This window comes from Crocodylus porosus, unplaced genomic scaffold, assembly GCF_001723895.1.
Source record: "Crocodylus porosus isolate Cpor-Errol unplaced genomic scaffold, CroPor_comp1, whole genome shotgun sequence".
Lineage (NCBI taxonomy): Eukaryota > Metazoa > Chordata > Crocodylia > Crocodylidae > Crocodylus > Crocodylus porosus.
The window spans coordinates 84978849-85000830 of record NW_017728906.1 but is presented as its reverse complement, the minus strand read 5'-3'; the positions used below and the strand labels follow the sequence as shown (position 1 = coordinate 85000830).

Here is a 21982-nt window from a genome sequence, read left to right as displayed (position 1 = left end):
CTTACTGTCTGGCATGGCTTCAGCTTCATTCTCTCCCAGGGCACACAGCGCACAGAAGCTTTAACCCCGCCAAGCCATGCAGCAGTAGTAGTGGCAGCTCCAGCCCTCAGATACTGCTGCAGGGCCAGGCAGGGGCCAGAGCATCCATGTGCTCCATGGAAGTAGCAAGGTAGGAAAGGGGCAGAGAGGCTGGTGGGTGGAAGAGACTGTGGGGGGTGACAGTGGGGAAGCAGGGAGGCAGAAGCTGCAGTGGGGAAGAGGCTTCAGGGAGTCGCTGAGAGGCAGGGACTGCAGAGGGCAGACAGGGGATGCAGGTAATAGGGGCATAGGGACCATGGGGAGGACAGGTGTTGGGGGGCACCAGCATACAGGACGCAGGGGCAGGTAGCAGAAGAAGGTGACAGAGTGAGATACCATGGGTACAGACTACGTGGAGGACAAGTGCGGTGGGGGGAAGCAAGGGGTCTGCTTGCCCCCCAGCTACCTGTCTCTCCCACTGCCTGTCCCTTGCTGCTGCTTTCCCTTGTTGTAGAAATGGTGGGGGAGGGTAAATTTAAGATGACCTGCAATAATTAGATTTTGTACATGAAATATTGTAACAAATTTATAAAGTTTCCATATATAGAATCTAACTACTGAGGAGTAACCTTAACTTTGAAGTTGTCTTGCATTTTGATAAATATGGTAAATGGGGAGGTTACTCTCCCCCACAGCCAAGCAGGAGGCCCTAACAGTGGCCAGCTTGTTGCATGAGCCCGTGGGGTGGGGATGCCAGTTGGAGACTGGCAGGCTTAGCCAACTGGGCAATTAATCCTGGTTGGGCTGTCTGTTAGTGCCTCTGGCACCCACGCATCTGGAAATTTGGTGGCAGAAAAGCAGTGGCATTGTTTATTGCTATGGCTCTGGGAACCACACTGCCACCATTCCCCCACTGACAAATTTGCATAGCTGTGGGGAGCCTCCTGGTCAGATGACGTGGTTTCATGCACAAGATCTGGCTGGCATGCAGGGTTGTCTGTGACATGACATGGCATGCAGTCCTGGACCCAGCACGCTGGGTCCCACTCAGCATGTGGCCCTAAACCTGGTGCATGTCCCCAGATACAGCACGCCATGTCAGTCCACAGACCCCATCTAGTAGAAGGCTTAGTTACTACTAAGGAAGATATTTGATCTTCAGGCTGCTTTTCAAAAACAAGGTTTGAATTATATATGGGGGCATGCTGTTTGGGTGAATATATGGTAATCCTTGCCTAGTCACTCCCGCTCAGGACTACCAGAGAGTGATAGAGGAGACAGGTTGGAGTGGCTCCGAGTCCATTTCACAGGCCCTGCTCCAGCTGTGTGTCTTGAGAGGGCAGCATTTGGGAGTGCTTGGGGCTGCTCCTTTTAGCCCTCTAGCCTAGGGTCCCTTGCCCCCACTCTCCAGTGGTGGGGTGGGGCTGGCATCTGCCTCTGCTGCTCCACAGCAAAGTGCTCTAAATAGCAGGTCACAGGCTAGGCATTGCCCAGAGCAGGGGTGGCCAGAGTTTCTCACCCTGGGAGCCACATCCAATCCTCCACTGAAGTTCAAGAGCCAGAGAGCAGGGGGAAGGGCAGGGTGCTGAGCAACCCAGTGAGAGAGTTGGGGGGGGGGGTGCTGAGTGACCACCCCCCACCACCACCGCAGCATCGAACCACTCTGGCTTTCCCTGCGCGGCGTGCACCTCAGGTAAACAGCGTGTCTGCTGCCCCAGCACCTGAGCCGGAAATCACAGGAGAAGTGGGTGGAGCTTCAAAAAGCAGGGCAAGAGCCACAAGTACCATGCCAGTGAGCTGCAGTTTGGCCACCATGGGCCCAGAGCACTCTCTAGTCCTCTAGCTACCTACTCTCTTAATGTCCCTGGTATGTCTCAGTAGGAGTCAGCAAGCAGGATTTGTTTTGTGAACAGCAGACCTGGGGTCAGGAGAGTGAAGGCAGGGTAAATTTGCATCTTATAGACCAAGGGCGTATTTTGGTGGCAGGGCCACTTAGGGAGTTTGAGTGAGCTGTTGCAGGCTGGGTCATCACTCCCTACTCCAAGTCAGCAGCCCCACCACAACAGTTCACCAAAACTCCCTAAGTGGCTCCCATGCTCTCCCTCAATCTGCTCCCCACATGCCCCTACCCACAGAACCAGCACCAATCTCAGGGACATGTGGGGGGTGAATGGCAGCTCTGCCTCAGGCCCTGACCCTGCACTGTCATTGATTCCAGTCTCCATGCACGCTGCTACCCTTACCCACCTGTCCTGCTCCCAGACACCACTCCTCGCCCGCCCAAGGCAACATCCAGCAGAGCACATCCTGCCCATGCTGGTCCTGCCCAGTCAACATAGAGAACCCTTATACCTGCTCCATCTGGCACACCTGACAGTAGGTGCAGAGTGGACAGGCCAGGGTGCCTGGGCAGCAGCAGCAGCCAGAAGGAGCCACTGCTGTGGGTGCTGCCAGGAAATGGACTCTGGCTGCTGTGCCACCCCAGCCCTGGTGGGTACCAAGGTGCAGTGGGACCAGCTTTCATAGTTTCTAGGGTCAGAAGAGACCTGAGCAGATCATCTAGTCCAACCCCCTGCCATGGCAGGAAAGAATGCTGGGGTCAAATGACCCCAGCAAGGTGTACATCTAACCTCCTCTTAAACACCCCCAGGGTAGGAGCCTGCACCACTTCTCTTGGAAGTTGGTTCCAGACCCTAGCCACCCTGACCGTGAAGTAGCGCCTCCTGATATCCAGCCTAAATCTACCCTCCGCCAGCTTGTGACCGTTATTCCTGGTCACTCCTGGCAGTGCTCGGGGGAACAGCTTTACATGCCATAGCATGGGCTGCCACCCACACCTGGGCTGGGTGGGGCCAGTGGCCCTGCCAGAGGCTGGACAAAATGCCTTTGTAGTCCAGATCTGACACACAGGCTGTATTTTGCCCACCCCTGTTATAGACTGACTAAGTAAGATATATAGAGAGCATAGGACTTTGTGAATTCAGACTCACTTCATCAGAAGCTATGAAAAGGCAAGCAGAGAGAAGTGTATAAAGTGGAGTTAATGATACAAATACATGAAAAGTGGGAAGGAAGAGAGAGAGGAAGTGCAGGGGCAAACAAAAAAAGAACCCATAGGAACAAAGGAATCACAAAAACTAATCCAGGTAATGGGATAAGAATTTGTAGTCCCTGTCTAAGCCATGGTTAACATAATCCAGTCTATGAATGATTTTTTTCTGCAATTTCCCATTCAAACTGTTTTTTGGGTTTTTTTTTCAATTTTGCTGGCATCAGGAAAGTGGCCAGATAGTTCCGGTGTTTGACTGACTCTGAGGGGACGTAGACTCATCACAGTACTAGATGAATAGCTCAGCATCTGAGCCTAGGCAGAGCACTGTGCTAACACAGCTTTATAGTTGAGCTGGCTAGCTTGGGTAGCTCTACACAGCATTGCTTTGTGCCATGTATACATGCCCTAACTTAGACCACCAGAGGCATTTTGCCCTGTACTGTCTTGGCTTCAAAGGAGCAGAATAGTGGCTTGAAACCACTGGTTTTTGTAACTCAGTGCACACAACTAAACTGGGTGCATCTACACATGCATTCAGGTGCTTTTTCTAATGCACATTAAATTTAGTACCTCCAATGTGAAGTACTAAAGAAATGCACATTAGGCTGCCTTAAGGCACAGTAATGAATGCACATGGTTTTTAAGCAATGCTTAATGCATGTTTTACTGCACATTAGCATAATCACACAGTTTTTTACATGGCACTTTAATGAGCAGTAAAATAGGCTGGTCACCTCTCCTGCAGCAACTACCCCTGCCACACTCCTGCTTTAGCTCTGCACAACTGCAGCCTCCATTCTCCTGCCATGGTTCCAGCACCTGCCTACCTCCATTTCAGCACCCACCCCCCAGTCAGCACCCAGGACTCTTCCCCCTCTCAGTTACCCGGAGGGCATTTATACATGTGCTCCTGGAGCCAATGGGGGAGGGGGGGTACTTTAATTAGTGCAGCTCCAAGAGCCACACTAATTAAAGCACTCAAGAGCTTCACATGTATCAGTGTCCCAGCACTGAAAAATAGCGGCGGGGCACTTTGGACTAAAGCTTGACGAACAAGCTTTAAAGCACCCCACCACCATTTTTCAGCATGGGAATGCTGATACACATGATGCTGGAGGCTGCTGGAGCACATTAATTTCCATGCTGGAATTAAAGTGCATCGGAACAGGCTCGCTGCATGTGTACAGGAGCCCCTTCTGGCTTGCTTTCCTCCTCTCAGATCCACATTTCTTCCCCCCTTTGCTGCCATAGTTGGCCGGCCAAATTTCATGAGGAGGACTAGAGAGTGCTCTGTGCCATACCTAGCCTGTGACATGGTGGGGAGGAGAAGATACCCTATTTGGGAGCCTAGAATACACATCCCCCGCTCTCTGGGCAATGTAATCACTAGGCTATTGGGCTAAGATAAGAAGATTCCACTTTCTTTGGGGCAGGTAGGCACACACCTTGGCAATCATATTCCACCACAGACTTAGGCCCATGAAAGTATAGTAGGATTTGAACCCTGGTCTCTTCCACTACTTCAGTTCTTCATGTATGAAGTAAGGGTAATAGGATACCCAACCGTCACAGGGATGCTAGGAAGATAAATCTATTTGTAAAATTACAAACTGTTCAGGTATTACGTTACTGAGAGCCATTGTACCTAAAATATGTTGAAGCCAGTGCCCCATTCCAGACTTATCATTTAAATCCTTATCCCTTAGGAAAAAAATACTACTTCACCTTTATTTAGTGGGGAAAAAAAGTCTACCAGGTAATTCTAGGACCCTCATGAGTTTTATGCCTCTCCATATTGCCTGGGTTCTGTTTAAAGAGAAAAGGGGTCAAGACAGAGGGATTCATATATATTGAAGATTCATACACATTGAGGCAGTAGCTGAAGTTGTGGGAGCAGAAAGACAATGTACAGACCAAAAAAATAACAAAGGATTGAAGACAGAAACCCCTAACAATAAAAATGGGATAGGAAATGGGAGGTTGAAGGAGAAATCAATAAAAGGGGAAAAAACCTGGAGAGCACAATCAAGTAAGTCAAGAAAAGAGAGAAAGCCAAACAGGAAGGGATTAACTGTGCTGAAGGTAGCAAAGAGGGGAGAAGTAGTAGAGGGGGGAAATGAGAACAGAGGTGAACCTTTTGGTAGCTCAAGTCAAAAGTGACCTTCACCAGTGAGTAGTGAGGGCAGGAGATTGAAGAGTGACTAAGAGAAAGAGTCAGTGAGGAGGATTTCAGATGAGATCACTATTTTAGGTATAAAACTGTTAAAGCTACTACTGATCTTAGCACTGATTTCACACTAGTATGAGAGCAGACTGGGGATGACACATTGTTCTTACTTAGGAAATTATACTCCCTTAGAGAATTATACTCCCCGTAGATTCTGTGATTACTTCCCTCTGGCAAGAATTTGGAAATATTCAGGATTCAAAGGCTCAGATTTTCAGAGAGGTTTCCTAAATTAAATGTCTATATCCTAATTTAGTATGTTTTTACCATGGCTTTTGTTTTTCTTAGCTCTGAAGTAATCATTATTTTTGTTGGATTAACACTGAAACATGAATGAGAAGCAACCATTACTGAATTATATTTTTCTTATGTCTCTTTTTTTTTTTTTGCCTCCTGCTTCTATACTCTATTCTATACTGTAGAAGCACCTTTTATTTCCTTGATGCTCATCTTCTTTTGTAGATCTTTTTAATTCTGTATATTTTTCTTATACTAGACACCTCACTGATTACTATTTGATATTATGTAATGTTTCTATACCCGATTTGCTTGTATCCCATCCAATACTCATTATTCTTTTAAAAATCTTGAAAATAAATGCTTATTATCTATCTAAGGGTTTTAGAGTGATACTCACTGGGTGCATCTACACGTGTGCTTTACTGCAGAGTTGACTAGTTAGTTCCACAATAAAGCATCACAGTCTACACATGCACCAGTATTAGGGTGCAGTAAATTAATTAACTCTGCTGTCTTGACAAGGACAGTACTATCCTACGGTGGAGTAATTTACTCTGCCAAAATGCACATGTAGATGGGCCACAAGGGTGCTAAAGTACAGGGTCTGTCTGCCAGCTAGCCCTGTACTGTAGCACCCTTGTGTCCTAGCCAACCCCTCTGCCACCTGATACCACCACTCAGAGCCTGAGGCAGACCCCCTGGGCTCTCTGCCAGCCCCAAGCTGCTCCATCCTGGTGCAAAGTGCTGTAGTTCCAGGTGCACATGTAAACGCTGCACCCAAGAGCAGCTGCCACCAGCTTGAACTGTGCCAGAGCTTATTTCTTTGCACTAATAGCACATGTAGATACACCCACTGAGTTCTTTTTACATAGTATCCATGTTTATATTTAGGTTCTAGAATACTTCATAGAGTTAGGCAGGCTGAGTAAGGGTGCGTCCAAAGTTTGGAAGTTTATCTGACAGCTAATCCCATCATATCTAATATTCTTTAATCTAGAAAAGGCAGGAAATTTCATACAAGGGTCTTTTCATACAATTCCTTCTGGTCCTTGACAGAAACACGATAATATACAAAAGCTGAATGAGAAAAGGAACCAAAATGAACTGTAATTTTTAAAATGTCAGTATTTTAGTGTTAGTCCAGGTTGGATTGGAAAAAAGAGTGGGATTATATATTAGAGTTAGCAGGTGCTAATTCTAAGGGATATTAGTCTGTGTTAAGGTTAGCTAGTGCTAGTGATAAATCACATGTTGAGGGCTAATACCCTCTCTAGTGTGCACTGCTCAAACCTGCTGGTAGAGGGCAGTGAACAAAGGTGTGTGGCTAGGGACTGTAAGTCTGCTCCATGCCTGTTCTACTCAGCAGCATTTGAGCCACAGTATAGGCCGGGAAGAAAGGGGAAAAAGGCCCCATGCACCACTTGAATTGCCTCTTCCACCCCTCTAAATAATCCCATTGCCCTCCATCAGCCCCCAGATCCTCCCCTCCATGCCCAGATCAACACCCCCCCCCAACATACACACACCTCCCAATCAACCCATCCATCCCTGGATTACTACCTTGCCACCCCAGTCAGCAGTGGTGGCAAGAGAAGGGGGTTTCCCTCCGTGCCTGCTTCTAAGCTCTCTGCAGCCCACTCCACCTTCATGCATCCAGATACAGCCCCCACCAGGCCCCACAGCTGCATGGTAGCTCCTTGCCTCCCCCTTCCCCCTCTCCCTACCTCCCCTTCAGTTGCAAGGCCTAGCAGGGCTGGATCTGGGTGCACAGGGTCAGCATGGTCTGCAGGAGCCCCAGGAAGAGGCAGAGAGAAGGAACCCTTCCAGCAGTACCTCTGCCACTCTCAGCCAGATCAGAGTGGCAGGCAGCAATCTGGGGATGGAGGGGGCTGATAGGAACAGAGGAAGCAAGTGGAATGGAGGGGAAAAGTGGGGGGAAATTTGGAGGACAGAGGGGGCAGAAGCTCAGCAACTCTCCATCCACCTGCTCCCCCATCCCCCTACCCCCTGTCTCTCCTGCCTCCAGTCCTGCCCCCACTTTCCTATACCCCCCTCAGTCCCCCTTCACCCTGTTCCCTCCCTCCCTATTCACCCTATCCCCATCAACCTTTTGCCTAGCTGTTGATCCAGGACCATAGAGTTGTGGATGATAGCTAGTCCACCTGAAAGCAGTACCTTCTGGGATACTGGAGGACTGTAAAGTAGTGTTTTTATCCCAGGTGAATACCCAGAAGTTAATTTAACTCAAGCTATGTAGCACAATTGAAAGATAATCCTCACCCTAGGTGGCACAATTTTAAGACATCTAGAGGGCACTTAGCATTTGTTAACAAGCCTTAATGGGTTATCATTCAAGTTTTAATGTGGTCTAATTGTAACGTGTAATCTCACCTAAAGGTCCATCTCTATCTTTTTCTAGATCTTAGGCTCCTTGGGTGCAGCTACATACGCAATTAATGCACCTGAACTTTCTAGCTGTATCTACAGGTACTAGAAAATAGTGCATTAGACTAATCTACTGCACAGTAATTGCTGCACATGTGTAGACACTTTACTGTGCATTAGATCAGCCTAATGAGTAGTAAAGCATCTTGTTTAGATGCATCCCCTGTTTATTTTCCTTTAACCCTATAGCTAGAGCCCAAAAAGTTTTCAATATTTGCTGTTGATTTGTCTTAGTTACAAGCTAATCCTTATCTTGCTTTGTTTTGCATTGAAAGATATATTCAAATGAGCATGGCAAGTCATATGCTTACTGGATTGTAATATTTTTTTCTTTTTCTGTTTTGGCTCTGATTCTTCTGCGGCTTCTATTCCTAAATTATCCATACTTATTTTGTTCGACTTTATTCATAAATTTCTTTGACTTCAGGATTTTCTCTCTTACAATGTTCCTTCCTCTTTTCAATATTTGTAAGTCTTCTGGATTTTGACAGTCCATTTCATATGCATAGTTTGTTCTAAGATCCCTACATTTGTAACCATAGTGTGGTGACTTCAGTATTTCTGTGTCCTTATTTTGTTTACAAGGTGGAAAAATTTGGAAAGGCACTTAATTATGCTGAAGCAGCATTGTCATTTATTGAATGTGGAAATGCTATGGAACAAGGCCCCATGGAATCTAAATCCCCTTATACAATGTACTCAGAAACAGTTGAACTTATCAGGTAAGAATGGGGGTTGGGTATTTTCTCCACTGAGTATAAGTAGGTTTCTTCCACACTGACAAATGAACACACGAGAATGCCTTTATACATGGGCCGATATTAGAGAGAAGAATATTTACAAAGCCAGTTCATCATTTAGAGCAGCCTAAGTGATTCAAGCAATTGTTAATGTAATTATGGAGTTTCAACCATTTGGTGATCAGTTCTTACCTAGGCCTCACTGGGTGCATCCAGACAAGCATGCACGTGCAGTTTCTGGAATTGCAGATCTGTCTGTGGTGCTGCAAACTGCATGCACCACACATGCAGGCATTTTCTATGCTGCTAATTTGCAATGCAGTGGGGTTTTTTGACACCAGGAGAATCCAGTATTAAAAAACCCATGACAAAAAAGTGGGGTGGCACATGAGGAAATAGTGTGCACTACCTGAAATATCCATGGCTGGCAGGAAGCTGCCCCTCCAAACTGGGACAGCTCCCCCTCCCTGTGCAGATCAGGGCTGCCCCACGAGCAGGTAGGGGCTGGCACCTGTGGGGGCCTGGAGCTCCCCCTGCCTGCAGCAGGGTGCAGAGCCTGTTAATGGCCTGTTAATGTCTGTTGTAGCTTTCCCAGACCCATGGAGATCAGGACATGTCTAGGCCAACCAGGAGCAATTTGCTCCCAGTCATCATCTACACATGCACTTCAGCACATTACTTTAATGTGCCATTTTCTAGTACCTGTATCTAATTGCTGTTCACATGTAGATGGTGACACCTTACTGCCCATTAGATTAGTCTAATGTGCAGAGCCTGAGGCTGAACAGATTCCGTCTTCACAGGTTAGTCTAAACTGCGTATATTAAACCAATAAGCAGGTGACAGACATTCACTTTGATTCTGGAAATGCAGCCACATGCCTGCAGTGGCTCAGCCCAGAACTAGGAGGGCACTAGAGCACATCTCCCTGCACAGATGGAACAGACAATTTGGGCCAAAACTAGCCGGCCCTCCTTGTTGGGGAGTGGTTTGCAAGGGTGTTGCAAAGCATCCTGGGATGCTGGGGGACTGTGAGTTAACTTGAATGTGGAGGGGATCTAGGACAGAGATTCAATAAGCAAATTTAACCTAGATCAGTTAAGTCTGATGTTATATTCATTCAGGTTGATCTTAAACCAGTTTTAGCCATTTTGAAAGTAGTTTATGTGCACTGAACTTGTGTCGTGTTACAGATTTTAACCAGTTTCTGATCATTTATCCCAGTTATGTGTAACTTCTTTCCCTAGCCACAGTGCTTTTTATGGCTGTAATTCTGGAACTGAATTTTGCTTGGATGTCCAATATGCAAACAGTGAGCATTGTGTAGTTGTTAAGTGAATTATTTATCTGTTTGCTAGCTGTGGTCCAAAAATGGATCTGGTTAGTCATGAATGTCTGGAGAAAGAAAATATTCACACAAAAATATTTGTACTGATGTCAAAGTAAGAGTTTGAAAACCAAGATAAAGATGAAATGCAATCAACTAATTACAGGAAACAGGTATTCTTCTGGAAGCAAGCCCAGAAGTATTATATGCTATGCTGATGTTATTCACTGCTCAAGTATTCAACTGAAAGTTGATAGTTCTAGGAACTGATTTGTGACTAGATAGCACACACATTATTGCAACAGCAGTGCTACTACTGTAGGCTTTTAATATTTATAGAATTTGAATGTAATGTTGTAGGACCAAAATAGTCTGAGCCACATTCTCCCTTCTGCTGTGCTTGAAGGAGCAAACCTGGGTAGACAAACTCAAAAATATGCCATATGAGGACAGTACTAGAGCACTAGTTCTGTGCCATGCTGTCTTTTGCCCTCAAGTACAGTGGAAACCTTTTTGAATGGACTCCCTGCAGTTGGGGTTCTCCCCAGCAGGAGAAAAGATTTTAAGATGACACCATAGGGAGAGGTAGGGAGCAGAAAGACATCTAAAGGAGTTACTGCTGCTTGAAAAGAGCAAGAAAGCAGAGCTAATAGAATAGCTCTGAAGCACAAGATGAAAAGCAGAAACTTATCAATTCATGATAACTAAGAAAGTAAATGTAATAGGGCAGATCTCCAAATGGTATGAATCAGCATAGCTCCATAAGGAGCACACTAAATAATAGAAAGTGGTCTCCTGTTAACTCACATTGGCTTTTCCCCTTTCTTAAAGGTATGCTGTGAGACTAAAAACCCACTCAGGCCCTAACGCCACTCCGGAGGACAAACAGCTCGCAGCATTATGGTTGGTAGATCAATATTTCCTCAAAAGCCTTCTTTTATGCAGTGAGTCAGTCCTTGAAAATCAGATACTGAATGCAGTCTGATAGGGGTTTTTATGTCATCTATTGACCCCAAGAGAATACTTCCTGCTCCCATGTCATCTCTTTTCAACTTAAATTACTGTGCCTGGTCTGCATTCTGTTTGTGTAAATAAACTATTTATATTTATTGGCTATAACAGGTGAGTTGTGTTTCAATGTAACTAATTTTTAAGTGCCTGCAGGTCTTTCATTTTATGACTGAATTACTTTAATTGTAGCAGTATCTCAATAATTTCTTTTGTCTTACATGTTAGGTTCAGTCATCATAAATTATACTTGTATTAAATGAGGGGTTATTGTGTTGATAATTAACCAATTTGGATTAAGTCTCTGATTTAAAATTTCCAGATATATGCATTTAATTTAGACTTTATAAGGCTGAACATTAATAAAATAATGTTAGTAACATTAAACTTAAATGTTAACAGCTATACAGCTAATACATGAAGTACCAATTACATGGTTATTGATTCTCAGTAAATGGTTTTTTACAATCAGCTGGTGTATTTTTAACATCTAGTAGCCATCTGTTAAAATACAAACTAAATGTGGTTTTAGAATCTGTAAATAAAAACTCTTAATTAATCATTCCATATAAAAAGAAAAAAGTATCGTTAAATACATGTTTTAAATAAGTTTTAAAATATCTCTCTCTCCTTTGTCACTGTTCTGGCATGCAGCTGGGTGCATTGGTAGATTAACAATAATTGTTTCAAGAATGTGTAAATGTAAAAACAGGTACAAATGGTTAAAAAATGACCCTATTTATTTTATAAAGTGTTTCCAGAACTGACACAGTGTTTTAGTGTGTGGAATTTGATCCAAATTTATAAAGTCACTGCATCTGCTTGAACAGAAAAGGTCAGAGTGAGGGAAAGGAGATGAGTATTCCTTCAGCAGTGAATAGCAACCCCTAACTCACTGTCTGCCACATAGCAGATTAGCTGGCATCGTTTGCATATGTACTGTACCTGTGAAGGTGACAGAGTGAGAATTATGATGACTCTAAGTCTATTGTATCCTCCCACTATATCCAGTGCAAACTGGGCATAATGCCACAGAACTATTGAATTTCATTCTGATCTCCTAGGGAAAGACTTCCCTCTAGTGGTAAAAGGGGTAAATTTCAGCTTATGAAGGTTGCTGATTTCAGAAGGAAAACAGAGTGAAAGTGAGTTATAATAACTCTGCTTGAGTTTTTAAAGTAGTTGGTAATTTTGAAGGCCTAGATTTGATTTTTTTGGTTGCCCAAATTGGCTCCACAAGACATTTAAAAGGAGTGAAATTTTCAGAGGGTGAGAACTCAGCACTGGCAAAATTCAAGCCCTTTTCTACTTGTCTCCCTGGGCACCCAGAATCATTAGTAATCCTTGAACATCTTAGTTTCTGTGACCAAGCAGATAAAGTGCTGCAGGTTTTTTATTTGTTACATACAGGCCATGTCTACCTAAGACACTTGCTTGTTACTCCTGAGCAGTAGTTCATTACTACTGCACAGCAGTGTCATGGGGCATGAACCATGATATGGCGGTACCGCGCAGGAGTAACGAACTACTGTACAGTTGACGTCACCACGAAGCTGGGTGGGGACACTACTGCCAGTTACTGCCCACTCATTTAGTACTTGGGTATGCAAGTACTAAATGACTGTGCAGTAACAACAGCGCAGCCAGTGTCTCATGTAGATACAACCACAGTTGAGTGATCTCGTACTTCAGTTCAAAAATATCATAGCAAAGACTAATTCTTAGTTTTGAACTAAATATCCTTTAAGGAAAAAATAAACATAGGTGGACTACATAGAAATCCAAAATAGAAAATAAAAGATTTTGTAATCTTGGAGTGCTTGTGATCAGGTATTGTGTTGTTGTTATGTTTAAGTCATGTCGATTAGTGTTACGGTTTTTCATGTGTACAGCATTATAAAAGTGCATGGCATATCACAGAAAAATTAGAGACAGTAAGTTAGATCCTCCCCTCTGTTCAGGCTACTTATTCTGTCTTCTGAAGATACCTCCTGTGCAGGAGAATCATCAGGGAGTCTGGTGTCCCTTGAGAGGCTTCCGTACCACCTATGTTGCTTCCAGTAAAGGCACACAGGGAAATGTGGGCAGATGTAGGACACCACTGTTCCCTAACAATCTCCAACTGCTGAAAAAGTCCAGCAGGAGCGTGGACATCTGACATGAAGCAGACCCAATGTTACTCTAATTTCTTCCACAGACTGACCTTATAGCCTTGTAGCTCCAGGATACAGAACCACAAAGGCCACCTTCATGCTTATGCCAAAAAACTGAAACCCTTTGGTCTCAGCCTGCAGTGGGAATCTCATTGGCAGACCCTCTCAGCCAACTGCACAGAACTCATTGCAGGAGTGAAGCTTAATGTTTGATCCTGCAGACAGTTCTGTGCAGTGAATTTACTACAAGTTTGGCAATGTGTAGACTAACATAATCTGTAGAGTTTTCAGGATCTACCTTACAGGAACCTTACTAACCCTTAGAAAGATGTGGACAATTATGTGTAAAATCAAGCATAATCATAATAATCAGCACCAGAATCACAGTTCACCTTTCCATTGATTTTTTTTTTTTTCAGTTCAATTATTCCAGATGCCTTTTACATTGGGTTTTCTCTTTCTACTCTAGTTTCCGCTGCTTGGCCCTTCTGTACTGGAGAATGTTCCGACTCAAAAGAGACCATGCTGTAAAGTATTCAAAAGCACTTATTGAATATTTCAAGGTACTTTCTTGTTTTATGACATGTTTTAAGATAGCTAAAATGAGATACTGCATCTTTTCTAAAGTGTAACCTAGTCACTTAAGATCTTAAGTGGAAGCAGGTAATTTACGTGCTTTATATTCACAATGGCACAGGTATCTAGTATACACACCTTACAACATAATGAGGGAAGACCAACTTGCTGTGCCATGAAACAGATAAATCCAGCCCATTCTCCTTTTTTTGTTGATCTCCCAGTGTCTTTTTACAGTGCTGTTAGTTCTGCTCAGAATAGATTTTATGGCATTCATGGTAAGAATCTATTTGAAAATTGTTCCTTGCTCTTGATTTCACATGGCTTGAGGATTTCAGTCTAAAGCAGTCTATGGAACAAGCTGTAGGGTTTCCCATTGAGGCCCTGAGCAGGCAGAAAATCTCAGAATATACCCACCACAAAGGTATTGGCAGCCAGCTCTGAGATTTGCATATAAGCCTGTTAGGACCCTCTGGATATATATACATGTGCACCTGGCTGCACAATTGTTACTGCACAGTCAGTTAATACTTACTTCAGTACTAAGGTACTAAATGACCACACAGTAACCACCATTACTGCACAGTCCCAGTGGCACTAGTTGTTTCTGACCCTACTGCGCAGTAGCAATATGCTACTGAGCATCGTGGTTCATGTCCACTGATGCTACATCGCTATAGGTCATCGCTATAGCAACGTAGTGTCTCCTGTTGATGCACCCACTGTCCACCTTACAACACTGCCTGGCTCTGCTTCCTGTTTTGTTTTCCCCTCTGGCTCCTCTCCATTCTCTGTGCTCTCAGAAGACTGCACTTGCTGCTTATTTTGAATATAACAGAACATCATGCAATATTTCAAATTTGTTTGCCCTGAACTGGAAATATTTGATTAGAAAATATCTGGAAAACAGAAATTTCCAGATGGGACCTATACCAAAGTCAGTCAAATTTTGGGCCTATAAACATAAAGATGACCTGTATTTCTTTAAAAAAAATAATAATAATACATGAACGAAAAATAAATAGAGTTGAATTGTTTCCAGCATTCAGTTTGATTTCAAAGTCAAAGAACTCTGAGCATATATTCACTTTGGAAATTCTGAGTAGTCATGTGGTCATGTTCTTTTTATCTTTATTTAAGAGGCTTTCTTCCCAAATTCAGATATCTTGTTGATGAAAAGTTCCAAATATAAGAATAAGTTTTCATGACTAAATCATAAAATAGACAAAAAATCTAATACATCCTATATTATCACCATAGTTGCATCTAAAAACTGAATTATGTACACACAACTAAACTTGTTTTGCTTCTCTACCTAATTTCTTTATGTTAGCTGTGAAAAATAAGTAAATATTGTAATACTTTTCCCTACCAATTCAAAGAACGCCTGCACAAAAATTGGATGTTCCATCTCTCAGCCAAGTAAAATGTCTCTAAGTAGTATAAAAAAAATTCTACACAGTGGAAAAATGGTGCTTACATTTTGCAGTAGTCACATTAACTTCATACAAGAAAGCTTTTTTATTTTGCAGGGCTCCTGCTGATATAATGATACTGTAGATTCACATTAGAAAGTATTCTTGCTTTTGAAGTTAAAGTTTAAAAAAATCCATTTGCCATCTTCTGCAGTGGAAAATAGCCAGTTCTACATTTGTTTCATATATTTGTATGTAAAGTCTTTCAAAACCAAGTGATATAAAATACTGACTACATTAAAGAACTTCCATATATACTATCAACTGTGGAAAGAGTTTAAAACTTGTCAAAGACAATTTCAGGGATAGATGCATTTTTCTTTTTAAAAAGAAATACGATTATTTCAAGTTCTTGTTTAACATTTTGTTTTGATCTTCAAAAACAATTAATACACTGAAGAATTTTAAAATGTTAAATACGCAAGGGGGTTAGAGATTTTTGATACCATAAGAAATTAAATTCAGTTCAGTTCAGGAAAGTAGAACAAAGCCTACAGATGAATCAATAGCAATGGGCTACTTACCCCCACCTTTCTGATGCCTGAGACTATGCTGCTGTGATTTTTGTTCCAAGGAGCTTGAAAAAGGTGTATAATTCAAGTATGACAGAGATTATTTAAATTTCAATTGTAAGAACCCATCACTGTACTTTAACTTTCACCTTTTCCACTTTTTTCCAGCTCCTAGATCAATAAGTTACGTATCATTAGCTCCCTTACATTTCAGAAAGATAGATGTAAATAGCTCTGAAATAGGAGCTGGCCAGAATATAAGTATTGTATATTTTAAGGGTTTCACTGTTTTGTTTCATTCCCTAACAGAATTAAAACTAGACCTTCCCAAATTTGGGGTGGAAAATGAAAACAGAGAAAGATCCATCTTGTTGCTTATAAGTATAGGCATGGGAAACTTAGTAGAAGTAGAAAAATTATCTTTCACAGTATTCTTAGGACCACTACTAGAAAAAGAGAGGCTGGCTAGATGTTCACAGTGTCCCCTACAGACCTTGAATCTCTGAAATCTCCAGATTATCTCCACATCTTTCTTGGGCCCTGAGGAGAACTGGAAGCTGCCTAGTTCTCAACATGCTTAAAAAAACTTTCACTCTGCAATAAGATAATGATTATGGTCCAGTCTTCTCTCTCAGTACTTCAGCTTGCTGCCTGCAGAAGTCAGGAAGGAAGGAATTATTTCTTCAATGCACAATTGGCCAGGTGTAGTTGGCCAAGTCACAAGTCACCTTCTTTCAGAACTCCAGCAGAACTTAAGGGGATTTATCTTATCACTGCCTGCACCACTTCTGAATTAGTCCAAATGGCTTTATAGAATCAAAAGACCCAAATACACTGTCCACACACATCACCTCAGCCTTTTCTGCCCAACTTTCTATGCTGTTTGTTGTTGTTCCTTTCAGTTTTATATTCTTTGTCATTATTTTTCCTCCACAGAACTCATCAAAAGCTGCACAGGCCCCATCCCCTTGGGGTGCCAGTGGAAAGTAAGTTCAATTTTCACCCAGAAACTATATCTGAATAACAGTGAGAAATAGCATTTGCTCCTATGTAGCATATTGTAATAGTTTGTATGTGTTTATCTATGTCATCCTCACGTGCAGGTATGCATTTTAATACTTTGTTGCAGGAGCACAGGAACTCCATCCCCCATGTCCCCAAGTCCTTCTCCAGTCAGCTCTGTAGGATCCCAGGGGAGCACTGGTGCCCCTTCCCCTTCCTCCATCATCAGCATTCCCCAGCGTATTCATCAGATGGCTGCCAATCATGTCAGCATCACCAACAGTATCCTGCACAGTTATGACTACTGGGAGATGGCTGACAATCTGGCCAAGGAAAACAGAGGTACGTAATCCAACATACCAACCTACGTTTAAAGTACATTTACCTGAGCAGAGTACAAGCAGAATCTGGCTTTAGTAAGACAAATTGTTGACCTATTTTGACAGTGATTCTTTCCAGATAGAAAGGCTGTAGAGTTCTATTTTTTCATCTTATTCATGGTCTGTCTCAAAATGTAGCAAAAAGCTGTTTATCTGCCTTCCCACTCTGAAGCAGCACCCTCTCACTATTTTGTCACTGGCTGCTCAAGTCTCCCTGTGTTCCCGAGATGCCCTAGACATATGGCAGTCAGACCAACAGGAATTAAACTGATGATCTTCTGAGCAAATTCTCTTCTTCCTAAAAAGGATTGTGGTGTCTCATTGCAGAACTATAGGAATGGTTCTCCTTGTTCTCACATTCTACTGTTACAAGAGAAAACTTATAGACTGCATCAGTGATGCTTAACCTTCTGACCCATGGACTGGACAATTGGCATGGGGACGGTCCACAGGCTGGATCCCATGCACGGGTCTGTCCATGGTTGTGACCCTGCACACCAGCCTGATCTCATATACCAGATCTCAGAGTGCCCCTGTACACCAACCTTGCCCCAGACCAGTGATCTAGTGCTCAGGGTCTCTGTCATCTGGACTGTGGGGCTCCCAGTGGGTTTGGAAATTTGGCAACAGGTGAGTGGCAATTTGTTCCACTGCTTCCCTGCCACCAAATTTCTGGACCCATGGGGAGTCCTGCAGGCTGGATAGCACAGCTTTGCAGGCCAGATCTGGTCTGTGGGCCAGAGGTTGAGCACCCCTGGACTACTTTGCTAGTATTCCCTTTTTAGGCTAACTCCTACATAACCTTATATTTGTGCATGTCTTGAACACAGAACTTATCTGTGAACATGTGGGATATCACTTTCAGAGCACCCTGACCTTGAGTAAATACCTGTGGTTTTAGTCCTATTGTATTCTTTATATCTTACATGGAGAGTTAGAGCTGGGGCTAAATCCTATTTCACTTTACATCCCAAAATGGCAGCTACCCAGCTGCGTACGTGTCATTTTTGGCACTTGCACACAGCCTGGGAATCATGCTGCACAGCTACCCACATACTTGCCAGAAACAAATGGGGGAGGAGGAGGGTGGCCTCCCATGCCCCATGTTTAAGGTAATATAATAGAAGATCCAGGTTCTAGGCCTCCTTCTTCTAGAGGACACCTGAACTTGTATCTCTGACTTTACACACAGTGTGCAAACCACCAGGCCCCATGTTAGGCATTATCCAAGCGCCTCTGTAACCCTCCTCTTGAACTCGCTTCACTGTACTTAATATTTATTGAATAAAATGCATAGATAAAAAAAAGGAAGTTTCTGCCCTGTTGAGAGCAAGGGCTAGGATCCAAGGCCCCATCCCATAACAGCATCTACCCTCTTTGCTATTTCACCTTGGCTTCATGCATTTTCCTCTCTTGGCTGTAGATTACTTAGTCCTCTCCTATTTTCAAGGGGAGGACTAGATAATGCCAACTGGTGGTTTTTTCATAATGACAGAAAGCATAAAATGTGGATTCAAAGCTCTCCTGGGTGAGGAGGAGACCTGGGTCTCCCACTTCCTGTGTATTCCCAAACCACTAGGTTATTGAGTTAAAATATGAGGGCCCTCCTTCATCTAATACCTTCTTATCATTGGGTTTTGCCCAGCTACTGTTTCAAGACTTATATGCTTACCAGTATAAGCATACAGCAATCCACAAACCTGTCCAGTCAGAACGCAGCCCTACTAAGCATGCTCTGTGGGTGTGTGGATGCCTATATCCACACTGTACATGGAATAGAATCTCAAGCTGCACATAAGTGCCTAGTGCATCGCTTACACTACTAGATGACTGCCATTTAGGTGCGTAAAATGAAATAGGATTTGGCCCTTGGTGTATTTATGTGGCAACAGGGCAAACATACAGGACAAATATATGGGCTTTAAATGGGTTTAAAGTTGGTTGGGGAAAAATGCAGCTTTGCTTCCTCTCTGGATGGATCTACATGTTCAATTAATGTTATGCAATAAACTCCAGAGCTGTTTGAGCCAGTCAGCTGCTCCTGGGTGCAGCGTCTACACACGTGCCCAGGACAGCAGCAGTTTGAACCAGGGTGGAGCTGCCCCAGGCTCCAAGTAGAGGAGCTGGCTGGGGCACAAGGGCTCAGAACCTGCAAAACGGTGGGGCCAGGCAATGGGCAGCCCCCACACTTTAGCAGCATTGTACCCCAGCTAGCCTCTGTCACCATCTACACTTTCCATCACACTTAATTGCAGTACTGTCTTATTGCAGAGTTAATTTATTTACTGCACCTTAATACTGGTGCACATGTAGACTGTGATGCTTTACTGTGGAGCTAGTTAGTCAACCCTGCAGCAAAGCATGTGTGTAGATCCACCCCCTTTGGCTTAAGCAAACAGTAGGAATACTGCTTGCTGTCACATGGCCTTGCCCACCCCAGCTAGCCTCTGCTCATCATAGCCATGGCAAGAGTCTGATTCCAGGAGCTTTTCCAATGCTAGTTCATGCAAAATCCACCCTCAGCATGGCAGAGACAATTGCATAAATTAATAATATAGCTGCAGGATGAGATGTACATGCTCTCATGTGTTCCACAAGTTTTAAGGAGACTATCTTGGACTCAAGGAAGTTTCCATTCCTCACTTTCTCCAGCTTCATGAAGCTGCCTGAGGGAGGTTTAAAGGAGCTTGTTTGGGATGAGAGTTAGGTGGAATATGCCAAATGGAGGAACCCCCTTCCAGAATTAAAGGGGAACAAGAAGCTCTCAGTCCCATGAGTTAAATAAGAACTTGCCTGAGTAAACACTTGAGGACTTGGCCTGCCCTGCTTCACTTAACTCTTCTTCATTTTTCAGATAGGATCATTTTCAGCTAAAACTAATGTCTGTTTATGAGGAAACACATAGCAAATATTCCCTTTGTACATAGGATAAATTGACTTTAGTGGAAGGCAGAAACAAAGAATTAGCTGTTCTGTTTTTAAAATGAAAATGGATATGGAGAACTCACAGGATCACAGGACTAGATTTTCATTTTCATAAACTGTTCCATGTGTTGTAAGTACTGAAAAAAAATATCACATGGTGATAAAAAGCAAATGCAACTTCCTGATCCCTGTGTTTAATATTTTTCCATAGATTTTTTTAATGACTTGGATGCATTGATGGGACCTGTCACCTTGCACAGCAGTATGGAGCATTTAGTTCAGTATACTCAACAAGGACTTCACTGGGTGCGGAATAGTGCTCACTTGTCATAATGACTGTGTGCCATTCAAAGGGACTGTGTACTCTCCCATGGACAGTTCAGTTATTCTGGACACTGTGCTACAGAAATAATCTACCACAGCATTGATCCAAACAAAGGTGACTATTTCTTCAACACTGAACAATACTTTTCAGAGTGTAGACATGTATGTGTGTGTATATATTATATACAGCTGTGTCCCTGCATTGTTCCATAATAGTCATCAAGCATCTTCATACTAGAGAGAAATCTGATCACACTTGCATTTAGTGCATAAACACACTGTTTCTATTCTTGTGTTTGGAAACCAAAATCTTATGGGTTAATTGGAACAAGTACAATAAGCGCAATGGCCTGTATTCAGGAAGGCACTTAAGTATGTGCTTAACTTGAAGCATGTGCATAAATCCAATTGACTTCAATAAAACTTAAGCAGATATGTAAGTGGGATCCTGAACTGGAGTGCTTTTTTGAATCAGGGCCAAGAGGAGGTTGACTGGCAGTTGGGATGCACATTCACTTGTTATTACCCAACTGGGCTGGATTGATAAACTGCATAAACTATTAACAATATGGAGAGGGAAACATAGCTTTTTGTGCATGCGTTTCTCTATTTCCCTATTTTTAAAGTGTATTGTCTCTTGCTGAGGCTCTTTAAACATTATCAAGCAAACAACCAACATACATGAAAAATATATATGTTGACAGCAAGGAACTAGAAGGGATTCTGGAAAGCTGTGTACTGGTATTGAAAGCAAGTAGTTAAAACAAAAATATGACAAACTGCAACTCATTTAGAAAAGAAGATGTTTTTATTACACATGTGCATATACCAGTAATATTTGTTTGCTCTGTGTAGGAAGGCATCACTGTACTGCCTCCAGTTTTCATATCTTTTTCATCCTAAACTAGCCTGCTTGCACAGTTTCTTCTCAGCTGTATCAAGCCATCACAGGCAATTCTCTTTAATCTGGAAACCAGACTTTGCTACTCACTAGACTAAGAATGGATTCCTATCATAATCCCCTCACTCTTTATACATAATCCTCATCTAGGCTTTAATGTTTTTTGATTTATGGGGTGTTTTCAGCTTCTGTTGACAAGCTATGTCTTTTGTGCTAAGGGAATTAATCCTGCAATAACTGCAATTTAATTTGGGTCAGTTGAGGTCAGGGCCAATTAATATCTATTGTGTTTCCAGTTCAGTGTTTGGGGGGGGGGGGTGTTGCTTAATTTCATTTTCATTCATCTGCTACCACGTGCTAGTTTCCTTTCTTTGTTTTTCTCCAAAATTAAATTGTATTGGCTATTTTGCAACCAGTTGCACAGCCTCTACTGCTACATGTGGCTGCGTTGACTTAGTTGGAATGTTTATTTAAGAGCCATCAAATAGACCTCTTTGTTGTCACGTTCTGGTTTATTTTATACTGATATTAGTGTTAAGCAGGTCCACCCCTCTCCCAAAAGCAACACTGTCAATAGCTACTGGTTAAGAAAAGAAAAACAGCCTCTTTCTAATATATAGGCCCACTGCTCCTTTTTTCTTATTCTAATAAATTATGTTAGAAACCATTATATCAAA

At 42.9% G+C, this 21982-nt stretch overlaps 1 protein-coding gene across 1 annotated transcript in view; it reads left to right on the top strand.

Annotated features, from left to right (window-relative positions):
- Positions 1-21672, top strand: part of AFF3 (AF4/FMR2 family member 3) — a 590786-nt gene extending 569114 nt beyond the window's left edge. The window contains exons 16-21 of the mRNA XM_019529497.1: positions 8568-8704; positions 10881-10952; positions 13680-13773; positions 16710-16759; positions 16903-17117; positions 20292-21672. Coding sequence (XP_019385042.1) covers positions 8568-8704; positions 10881-10952; positions 13680-13773; positions 16710-16759; positions 16903-17117; positions 20292-20413 — 690 coding nt within the window. The 3' untranslated portion in view covers positions 20414-21672. The remainder of the gene's footprint in view (positions 1-8567; positions 8705-10880; positions 10953-13679; positions 13774-16709; positions 16760-16902; positions 17118-20291) is intronic.
- The last annotated feature ends 310 nt before the right edge of the window (positions 21673-21982 follow it).